Source organism: Diabrotica virgifera, chromosome 9 (genome assembly GCF_917563875.1).
Source record: "Diabrotica virgifera virgifera chromosome 9, PGI_DIABVI_V3a".
Lineage (NCBI taxonomy): Eukaryota > Metazoa > Arthropoda > Insecta > Coleoptera > Chrysomelidae > Diabrotica > Diabrotica virgifera.
In genome coordinates, this window is record NC_065451.1 from 159,694,960 (window position 1) to 159,707,256 (window position 12,297).

The 12,297-nt window shown below is 32.1% G+C and overlaps 1 protein-coding gene across 1 annotated transcript in view; it reads left to right on the forward strand.

Moving 5' to 3' along the window:
- Positions 1–1,762: 1,762 nt before the first annotated feature.
- Positions 1,763–12,297, forward strand: part of LOC126891555 (uncharacterized) — a 35,896-nt gene continuing 25,361 nt past the window's right edge. The window contains exon 1 of the mRNA XM_050660731.1: positions 1,763–1,879. Coding sequence (XP_050516688.1) covers positions 1,763–1,879 — 117 coding nt within the window. The remainder of the gene's footprint in view (positions 1,880–12,297) is intronic.

Below are 12,297 nucleotides of genomic sequence, written 5' to 3' on the forward strand. Positions count from 1 at the left end.
TAATTGTAACTTGTTCACAAGCTTCTCTACGATAAATGAATTTTGGGATCCTGTGTCCAAAAGAATTTTCGCTATGCAGAAATTAGCGTTTTTACCAAGTAAGGTTACTTTTGCAGTACCCAGAAGAATATGACTATTTTTTACTGACTGAACAGAGTGATTCGCTGAATGATTATTTGCGGTAGGGTTATTTTCCGTAAAATTTCTCGAAGGACCTTGAAAATTTGTTATTCCTGAATTTTCCTGTACTGGTTGGATATCCAGAGAACGGGTTTGAAGATTTGAATTACTATCGAGATGAGAAGATGAATTATTACCATTTTGAACATGAGCAGTATTATCTAAATAAGAACTATTAGATGAGATTAGAGAGCTATGGTTACCTGCGTAGCTATTAGGTTGAGAATTTGAACCATTATTATATAGAGAATGTGAATGACGCTTACTACTAGTCATTGGCGGAGAATGTTGATTTTCGCCGATTTTTATGTGCATTAACGAATTGTGTGACTTGGAGCAAAAAGAACATTTTTTAGAGGATTTACACTCTTTCAAATTGTGTTTACCAAAACAATTTATACATAAATTCTTTGCCCTAATAAATTGCAATTTGGCGGAATGAGATATATCTTTAAACTCAGAGCAAGTGTAAATTTTATGGCCCTCCTTGTTACAGTAGATACAAATTAATTGAAATTGGCGATTTGAAGTTGCCTCATGCATTGTCGAATGAGATGAGAAGTTTTTTCTGGTAGTTTTAGGACTAGAAATTTCAACATTTTCCAGAATTACTGCACGTTTTTCTAAGAATTTTAAGAAATGATTTAAAGTAGGTATTTCATCGTGATTCCTCTCAGATTCATATGCCTTAGCCGATTGAAAATCTAACTTCTTTTTTAGAATGAATATAAGTGTTAAGTCAAATAAATTTTCGGAAGTTAAATTCAAATTTTTTAGTGACAAAATATTCTTTTGAATTGTAGTGATTAATTCTCTTAATGTGTCTGACTTACATTTAGAAATATTATTACAATCAAAAATTGCTTGCAAATAAGAATTTATTATGGCGAATTTGTTTTCGTATCTCTTCTTTAAAATATTTAACGCGATTACAAAATTTTCATTAATTATCGGTAATGAATCTATAAGTTGAAGGCTTTCACCTTTTAAATAACTCTTCAAGTACACAAGTTTTTGGACATCTGTTAATGTCTCATTTTTCACTATGAGCGCATCGAAGAGCTCGATGAACGATTGAAAGTCTCTAATATGACCTGAGAATTGTGAAATTTTTATATCCGGAAGACGAACTGCTATTGGAGCACTACAAGAACCCTCACTGGATGAACTAGATGTTATCTGAGAAGGTGCAGCTTTTAATTTATTAACACAAGCGGTCAAATCGCTTACAAGTTTGAAATATTGATTTTCTGTAAACTCTCTATCTTTTTCTTCTTTGCCTGTATTTGATGCAAGGAATTCGATTTCATTTTGTGCTTTTTCATAATCATGAAATATTAAATGAAGTCTACTTAATCGCGTCTCGAACTGGGTAACATCTAATTCTACGTCTTTTTTGGCTATAAACCAGTTGCACATACGAGTAAGAGAAGACTTAGCAATTTTTCTGTATTTTTTGAACTCATCCATTTTTATTAAAGATATTGGAACACGAAAATGTCTTTGAATCACAGAATTTAATGATTTTAATGTCTTTGAATAACTGATAGCCGAATAGAATAATGAAACAAAGGGTATATAAATGGACTTATCTCACCCAGTATATCCTTTTGCTGTTGTGTCGGCGAATAATCTTGAAGAACTTTCCATAAGTTTTATGCTGGTCAAAAATCCGGCTCGATGTAGGCCAAATGAAGAAGTATCGCTTTGGTATTAATTCCCAAACCGTTTTCTCCGTCTCTTAGTTGTAGAATAAATTACTTCTTTTTCCTGATTGGTTTATTTAAAAAGACTACACTTACTAAAGCTAAGTTTAGCTTTTACGCCAGACACATCGAGAATTAATATTGTACAGAAAAAGTCCCAAATATTAATTTGGACTTAATTATGAACTATTATAATTGAAAAAGCTATCGTTTTTGAAATATATGGAACATTGACAAATATTTTTATTTTTGGAATTGTCACTCATTTTTTGAGATAGATTTTTTAAGAAGGCCAAAATCGTGTATTATATGTGACATAATTTTAGGGGCGTAATAAAGCAAAGATTAGAATTTGGATTATATAATAAAGTTTCAACAGATACCACTCTCATAAATACTGATATTAATCATCATAATTTGAAAATTAAAATAGATAGTGATACTCAGAAAGCAAAAAACTGGTTTTTGCATAATGGTCTGAAGCTAAATGAAGACAAAAATCAGAATTTGATGTTTAGTTCTGACCGGAAGTATGTCTTGGGAAATAGTGTTAAACTCTTAGGAATTTTCCTAGATGATAATTTGGACTGGAGTGCTCATACAAACTACTTAAATTCTAAACTTGCTACAACTCTATTTTTGATACGCAACTTAGTTTTTATGATCCCTAAAAGTACCCTTGAAATGATCTACTTTGCACTGTTCCATAGCCATTTAAAGTACGGAATAACTGTTTGGGGTGGCTCTTGTCACGCAGACAGAATTTTTAAGTTACAAAAGAAAGTAGTGAGGATACTTGCAGGAGCAGAGCATAGGGAACACTGTAAACCTTTATTTCAGAAGTTAGGTATTATGTCACTACCTTCACTCTATATATATGAGACGCTGATTGAAATTCATTCCAACAAAAGTAAGTTTAACATAAACTCCAACTTCCATGATCACCATACAAGATCGAGCGATGCTATTAGAGCACAACGTTTTAGGTTGACGAAAAGTATAAAAAACTCAACTGATGTTAGTTTGTACAATTTTTTGCCAGATGAAGTAAAAAGTCTTCATTTACAGTCGTTTAAAAATAAAATAAAATCACACTTTTTAAAACATTGTTTTTACACAAAGACAGAGTACTTAGGTACCGCTTATAATACATTATAATAAGTACACTAGTTTGGTCAGGGTTTTTTTGCCGATTATGACGATATTTCATGTTTTTAAGTTTATTTCATGTCTTAACGTTTTTACATAGTGTGTTAAATTGTTTAAATTTGTTAGTACCTGTTTGTATATCTGTTCATTATAATTTATAATATTTATCTTTTAAATTTTGTCAAAATTTTATAATGTAAGTACGTACTCTTTTGACTTGTCAAAAACAAAAGAAATTTTGTATATTTGATGAAATAAATTCTATTCTATTCTATTCTATCACGAGAATTTGGCGAATCGCATATTTGCAAGTCACCAGTTCTTTAACACCTGCAATAAGATCTGTCTCTAAGGAAATGGATTTAGCCTCTTCCAAAATAACATACTTTTCATTGTTCGAGTCCCATCTTCGATATGGTCTGCCTTTTTGGGGTTTTGGTGCAGTTGCCCAATCCGATGTTATTTTTAAATTGCAAAAAAGAGCAATCAGATATCTGTTTGGCCTCAGAAGAACAACACATTGCCGAAGCTACTTCAAAGATCACAGAATTCTAACACTACCTTCTTTATATATTTTAGAAACTGTTTGCTTAATTCGTAAACATCTACATGTTTTTCCAGAAAGACCTAGACATGACTATTCCACCAGAAATTCTACTTTTGACATCTATTTACCGATCCCGTCCAGTGAGTTAGTAAAGAAATCTATATTATATTCTGCAAAAAAACTATACAACCATCTCCCTCTACAACTTAAATCTGCAACATCTTTCCCCAAGTTCCGTAAAATGACTAAAGCCTATTTATCTGAAAGACCATATTATTCAATAGCAGAGTTTCTTAACCAATAACTAAGAAATTACAGTATTGTTATGTATAAGTAGAATCTTAATCTATATTTGAGTGTCACATGCAGCAGCATAACTTATTAAATTACTTATTAAATTTCTTCAGGTAGATTACGCAATTTGCAATTTTTTTTTTAATTTTGCAATAGATTGTTACTGATTTTTATTTGAGTTTATTATGTTTTGTTTATATTGACGATTTGTATAATTTTAGTAAATTGTATTTGTTATTGTTTTTATTTATGATTCTTGTAAGCTTTGTCTATAAAATTGTTAAATTTTTCATGACAATAAAGCATATTTCTATTCTATTCTATTCTATAACAGAAATGGATGGATACTAAATATGGATAAATTAGATTTTAATTGGTTTGAGGGAGATTGTTTGCCTCAATCAGTTATGATGCTATAGTTCATCAGACAACCCAAGAGAATTTCAGACATATTGCTAAAGGGAAGCTTACATAATATTATGTTCTTTTTATAACTGAAATCTTTTTTTTTAGTTAACTCAATTTTCTGCTTCTTCGTGTGCCCCATCCTTTCATGACAATGGCGATCATCACGGCCCATTTTATTCTGTCTGCAGCGATTCTGAAGAGTTCTATTGTTGTTTTTAACACTCCACTACTTTAAATTTTTCAACCAGAATATGCATCAACTTCCCGGTTCTCTTTTTTCTTGCACTTTTCTTTATATAACCAATCACAAGACTTTTTTATTTCTTAGTATATGACCAAAGTAATTTTGTAAATTTTTCTTTCCTTCATAGTGTTGAGTATTTCTTTTTCCTTTTTCATCATTCTTAATGTTTCCGTGTTTGTTACGTGTTGTGTCCATGATATTTTTTACATTATTCGAACACCACATCTCAACAATGGCAAATCTTTTTTCAGATGAGCCCCTGATTGTCCAGGCTTCGACTCCGTATAAAAGGTCAGAGAATACATAGAAACTCAATTAGTTAATCACTTATTAATTTTTAATTAATTCTAAATATATATTACAACTATTTACAGATCATGTAGAAGAGGAATCTGATTCTCGAGGGGAGTCTGACGAAGAAGAAGACAATGAATATTTAAGCTTATATGAGGAGTTTGAAGAAGAAGTACAAGATTCGGACACATAATTAATTTAGTTTATAGTTTTATACTTTTCCACCTATATATTTATAATAATTAATTTGTCTTTTTCTCTCATATTTGCAAAATCTATTGTATAGTACGTATTATTTTTCTTTAATTAATAAAAAGCTACTTAAGGAACTATAATACATAATAATTACTCTAACGTTTCGAGGCACAACAACATGGGTATCGCCAGGTCACGTGATTTTTCTCGAGCGAACGGACTCGCTCAGCTACAATATAGGCTACAATATGCAAACAGCTATCGGTATACGCTCTTTCTTACACTGCTGCTTACCTATAGCGCTTTTCATTTACATGCACAAGTAAAATCTGTTACCAAAAAAAACCTGGAAAGGAATGTACATAGCTATGCAAGTATAGTTTTATATTATACTCGTTAATAGTATGTACAGATTCAGATGAAATCTTCTGAAGTTCAGATGCACCCCCTGAAAATAATCCTGGGGCGCCCATGCAAGTACCTTGCAGAGTTAAAATCGCCCTCAAATCGCCTGGCCTATTTATTTTCTTTATATTTGAATATTTAAATTTACTTTAAAGTCAGGTCAATGATATTTTTTGTAATAATAACCCTTTTTTTAAATTTCGGGGGGATTTTTGGGGAAAATAACCGCTACCCTCCAGCCAGACCAGCATTTTTGTATTAGGCTATCACGGAAGAGTCACCTGAAAAAATTTCAGGTTGCCTAAAATACCTACTCAAAAATGTCTCACAGCTCTTATGCTATAATAAGATTAGGTTGATGCAAACAATCCGTCAATGGAAAACTTTGGGTCAATCTGACACATGTCCTTATTTTGGTGTACTCTCACTGTCACTTCAAGTATTTCCTTATACTTTTGATACTTCGCAGACATTCGTGGCCGAAGATGGTTGGTTAAAGTTTTCGAATAGGGTTTCACCATGTTCGCGGAGGTTGTCTACTAACATTGGCGTTAGGAAATGTCCATTTCTTTACTTTAGAAAGTAGATTGAATTATAATTACAACCATTGTTTGGTTCTGGTGCTAGTTAGCAAGTATACGAGTAAGTAATCATAATCACACTTTTTTTAACATTCAAAATTTCAACCATCTTTTCAATTTTATTAGTGGGATTACTTATTCTATTTTAGGTTCACTGATGATGGACTGATAGGTCCGAAAACGTTTGTTCTGAACAGGTTTTATGGAATCCATTGGGATTTTTTAGGAATTTATTAAATTATACCTACTACTTAGAAGTTGTTTTACTTCGATGTTAGAATTTATTTAACTATATGGTATACAGCCAACCTAGGGAACTATCCCTTTTTATTTCTTTTTAAATCTGCTACCTTGAATATTAAGTTTTAGCGTAACATCTTCCTTAAAGGTGGTTAAGGGGTGAAAAATTGGGATATACTTATGTGTTGGTTGTCATAATTTCTATAGGAAAAAAATAGATGGTGCTCAATATAACTTAAATAATATTAGTTTATTCATAGATAGTCCAGGAACCGAAGCTCTTCACATCGCAATTTTTACAGAATGGATCGATTTGCTTGAAAATTTGAAAATGAGTAATGGATAGTCCAAGGATTAAAATCTATATGATGCCGAAAGGCGCTTTTACCATGGGGGTGGTTGCCACCTCATCTCGGGGGTGGAAATTTTTTATTATATTTTGACCGCAAAAGTTGATAACAACATTCATTCTAAACAAAAACGTTCTATACATTTTTTTGATAAAATTAATAGTTTCCGATTTATTCGCTATCAAAACTTCGTTAGTTTTATAGGGAAAAAATCAATGTTTTTCGATATACTCATTTACGATTCACTCAATTTTTGCCGTAAAAAATAGTTATTTATGAAACAGTTCGTGAAGTATGCGTTTTGCGAACGCACGCGATATTTAGAGCACGAGCGACAACGGAGCGAGTGCTATACATCGCCAAAGTTCGCAAAAAGTACTTCACGCACAGTTTCATACAATATTTTATCTACTCTTCGATAAACAAATAAAAAAACTGTAACTCTTCGTCACTGGAATTGATTTATATTCTACAATTTTTAGAACTTTCATATTTAAAAATCCTAACTACTTTCAAACCACAAAACCGTCAAAAATTTTGTTGTAAGTCATTGCTCATATTGTCATCGCCATGACAACGGGAAAGTTAAGGATATTTGATTATATGAAAGTGTGCCAAAAACCCATTGAAAGTGTGCGAAAAAGTAAATTCCATTTAAAATACATTGTTACTTCACGCACACTTTAAACCTTTCACGCACTGCTATCTATAATGACAGTTTTCACAAACTAAAAACTGATACATAATATGACATAGAGTAGATAAAATATTTTTCCACCAACCTCTACCGAAAGTATACTTTTGCTGACTTGATCGTAGGGAGCAAAGTTGTACTTTTCCTCCCTAGGGAGGAAAAGTAAAAGTGACGTCATGGCATTTCATTCATGAAATATAACTTATTGACGCCCTGTACAATATCTATTTTCTATTACGTAAGTATCTATACATTTTAAAGTTTATTTATAAAACACCCTGTATTTTGCAGAATGGTAAAAAACAGTAAATTTTTATTTTGATTTAACAATGTTTACATTAATAATTTAACTTATATTTGACAGTTGACAGTTATATTGTACCTACTTGTTAGTTTTAGTTTTAATAAATTTTGTTGGTTAGTTACATAAATAAATTAAGTAAAAATGAAAAAATTACTTGTTATTTTAGGAAGGTGGAAAAACCATATGTATAATATGGGAGTAAAGTGCCTTTTCCTCCCTTGAATGATTACTGCCCTCCGCTACGCGTCGGGCAGTAAACTTCATTCTCGGGAGGAAAAGTAGCACTTTCCTCCCTTGTTATACAAATAGCTATTCCGACCATCTTCTTGGGAATTAAATAACCTACAATTTCATATTTAAACATTTTTTCGAATCTTTGATGCTAATCTTTCTATTCTGAAGAAAATGGCATTTTTTTACCAAACTACAAAAATTCGTTATTCGATTTTAACTCCAGTTTTTAAAAATTAATCATTCTAAGCCAGTCAAGCTTCTAAAATCTATTAATAATACATAAATAAGGAATAGTGAATAAGACCAATGACTAAGAACCCCGCTAACTTACACTATTATTTTTCCAATTAGATTTCTCCTGTAACTTTTTTATTTTCTATCTTAGAAAGTTTGTTAAAAAAGAATTTTGTAGGTTTTTACAAGATCTACCAGATTTTTGTTATTAAATCTTTTTAAAATCCTCAATTACAAAAAGAGCTGACAATGAAAGGGTTGGTAAAGGTGGTTTTTGAATGTTATTACTAGTTTTAATTGTCAATAGCTCACACAATTTGTACCGTAGAAAAAATTCTTGCAAACCAGATTCTTGAGAATTAAATAATCTACAATTTCATATTGAAATATTTTTTCGTCTCTTTCATGCTAATTTTTCTATTCTGAAGAAAAATGCAGTTTTTACTAAACTACAAAAATTCGTTATTCGCTTTTAACTCCATTTTTTTCTAAACTAATCATTCTAAGCCAGTCAAACTTCTAGAACCTATTAGGAATTCACAAATAAAGAAAACCAAATAAGATAAGTGGCTAATTTAAATTAGGGTGGCGATTAGGGGGTTTTTCAGATCACTTTTTCGCTGAAAAAAATAGGGACTGACATTCTTTTTATTACAAGTCACTTAATTTTTGAGCTAGAGACTTTTTTATGTCTGGAAATAGATATTTTTAAATACTTTAAATTTTTTTAAAGAGCTAACACACAATAAAGTATAGCTTGATTACTATTGGTCTTAAAGAAAATTTAAAAAAATGGTTTTGTTTCTTTTTTCACAAGGTATATTTTTGTTAAGCAAAGTTGTTTTGATAAAACGAAAATTTTTGAGTTATTAGAAGAAAACTAGAAGAATTAAAAACATTGATTTTTTTTTGGTATAAAACTAATACTTTCGATAGCGAATAAATCGAAAACTATTAATTTTATCAAAAAAATGTATAGAACGTTTTTTGCTGAAAATGAATGTTTTTACCAACTCTTGCGGTCAAAACACAATAAAAAATTTTCACCCCCGAGGTGGGGTGGCAACCACCCCCATGGTAAAAGCGCCTTTCGGCCTCATATAGATTTTGATCCTTGGACTATCCACTAGTTGTTCTCAAATTTTCAAGCAAATCGATCCGTTCTGTAAAAATTGGAAGGTTTTGTCCTATTTTAAACGTTATTACTTGGACTATAGACGAAACAACGAAGCACTAAAAAGCCCAAAACCTAGGAATTTTGTGCAGTAAGATGAATCGTCATAGAACTTTTTGCATTCGATTAGAGAGAGTGTCAGGCAACTTTGTGAACTAAATTCATCTAGGGCAAAAATTTTTGTGCATAAGAAAATGCATTTTAAAAGTGCATCTCGAAGAGGTGAAAATTAAAAATTTAGAACTTGGAAAATATTGACGGAAATGAATTGAATTTTTATATTCGGGGGTTTTGGGGATCGCTGAGCACGAATTTTATATCGGCGATGGACTCCAAGGTACCTGGTGCCCACGGTGGAACTCGTCGCCTAGAGTCTTATGTTAAAATCATTAAAAATCAGTCAATATCCATTAGTCGGGGGGTTTTTGGGCTCGCCGGCCACGAATTTAATGTTGGCGATGGCATCTAAGATACCTGGTGCCCTGGGTGGAACTCGTCGCCTAGAGTTTTTAGTTATAATTATCCAAAATCAGACAAAAACTATTACCCTGGGAGTTTTGGAGTCTCTGAGTACGATTTTCATGTCGGCGATGGTCTCCAAGGTACCTGGTGCCCAGTGTGGAACTCGTCGCCTGGAGTTTTATGTTATAATAATTAAAAATCAGTCAATATCCATTACACGGCAGTTTTTGGGGTCGCTGACCACCAATTTAATGTCGACGATGGTCTCCAAGATACCTGGTGCCTAAAGTGGAACTCGTCGCCAGGAGTTTTTAGTTATAATTATTCAAAATTAGTCAAAAACTATTACCCTGGTGGTTTTGAGGATCCCTGAGTACGAATTTCAAGTCGGCGATGGTGCCCAAGGTACCTGGTGCCAAGGGTTGGAACTCGCTGCCTAGCGTTTTATATTATAACCATTCAAAATCAGTCAATAACCATTACTCGGGGGTTTTTGGAGTCGCTAAGCACAATTTGATGTTGGCGGTGGTCTCCAAGGTACCTGGTTCCCAGGGTGCAACTCGTCGCCCGGAGTTTTATGTCATAATTATTCAAAATCAGTGAAAAACCATTAATATGGATGTTTTGGGGGTCGCTTTGTACAAACTTCATGTCGTCGATGGTCTCTAATTTACCTGGTGCCCAGGGTCAAACTCGTCGCCTGAAGTTTTATGTTGTAAGCATTCAAAACCAGTCAATAACCATTACTCGGGGGGTTTTGGTGTCTCCGAGTACGAATTTCATGTCGGCGATGGTCTCCAAAGTACCTGGAGCCTAGGGTGGAACTCGTCGCCTGCAGTTTTATGTTATGTTCATTCAAAATCAGTCAATATCCATTACTTCGGTGTTTTAGAGGTAGCTAAATATATTTTTCATTAATAATTTTTCTTAAAACACTTTTATATTATATCCTAAAAAATTACCTATTTAAAAATTATTTTAAAATTTTGTAGCTTTTAAAGCAGTTGTCGTTAAATTTTGACACTAATGACATTTATGAATAATTACGTATTTTTTATGGGAAATAAGCCACAATTTTACTAAAAAATGAATTTATTAAACGTTTCGAAGCCCAAATCGGGTTTCGTTGTCAAAATACAAAATACTATTGTATTTTGTAATAATAGTATAATAATAAAAATAATAGTATTTTGTATTTTGACAACGAAACCCGATTTGGGCTTCGAAACGTTAATAAATTCATTTTTTAGTAAAATTGTGGCTTATTTCCCATAAAAAATACGTAATTATAAAAATGCCACAAGGAAATAGCTTCAGAACGACATTTATGAAATTGTGACATAATTGGCATTTCAAGGGTAATTAAGTTATATCAGCGATTTTTTGTGTTTTCTGCGGTAATATTTTAATTTTTAGGTTTCTAGTTTGCTTTTATATAAAAAAAACAGTGGTTTTTAGAACTCTTTAGCGACGTATTAGTATAATATAATGTTGATGGATTACCGTCGAAGGCCGATATGATCAACCAAAAAAGAAGATGTATATGGTGATTTTTCTATTTACTTTCTTGGGTGTGAATCTGTCTTTTTAGTTTTTTTTCTCTGATTCTGGCCTTGGTTTCGAACTAGAACTTTTAGCCACGTAATTGTATAACTTATCACTAACTCAGGTGTAATGTGTAGTGTGTGTGTTGAGTAAGTGTCTTGTTACTTTGCAAAGTCGACGTCATTGTCTTCTTTTTATTTTACTGCTTCTGGTTTAAAAACAAAGCATAGTATATATGTGAATACCTCCAAGCTACAGTTTTATGTAGTTCTGTTCTTTTAAAATTTTTTAATTAATTATAAAAAAACATCTAAGGTGATACCGTATTTAAAGCAAAGTAAGTTTTTAATGTTGGAGTTTTGAAAAAGTCATATATTTTATACTTATTAGTTTTGTTAATTACAGAATAAATAATAATATTATAATATGATAATATCAAGCCGTTTAAGATTGGTATTAAAGGAATTTTCATTATCTACAGTCTATAGCTGCGCTGTTTTATAATTTTGGTTTTCGAAATTGCGGAAGAGAGAAATTTGTGTAACTTCAAGTAAGTAAATATATATTTTTATTTTATTTTATTTTTTATTAATTTTCTCATTATATTATACAAATTGATTATGATTACGTACACTAACATTTAATTTAACACGTATTTTTTAGATCATTGTATACCTACCTTGAAGACCATCGCCAATAGGAAATTGGTGCCCAGCGACCACTAAAACCTTCATAGTAATGGTTATTGACTGATTTTGTATGATTATACCATAAAACTCGAGGCGACGAGTTCCACCCTGGGCACCAGGTACCTTGGAGACCATCACCGTCATGAAATTCATGTTCAGCGACCCCCAAAACTCCCCGAGTAATGGTTTTAAATTATTTGTAATAATTATCACATAAAACTCCAGACGACTAGTTCCTCTTTGTGCACCAGGTACTTTGGAGACCATCGAACACATCGAACAGCGTCCCCCAAAATCCTCAGAGTAATGGTTATTGACTGATTTTGAATGATTATAACATAAAATTCCAGGCGACGAGTTCTACCCTG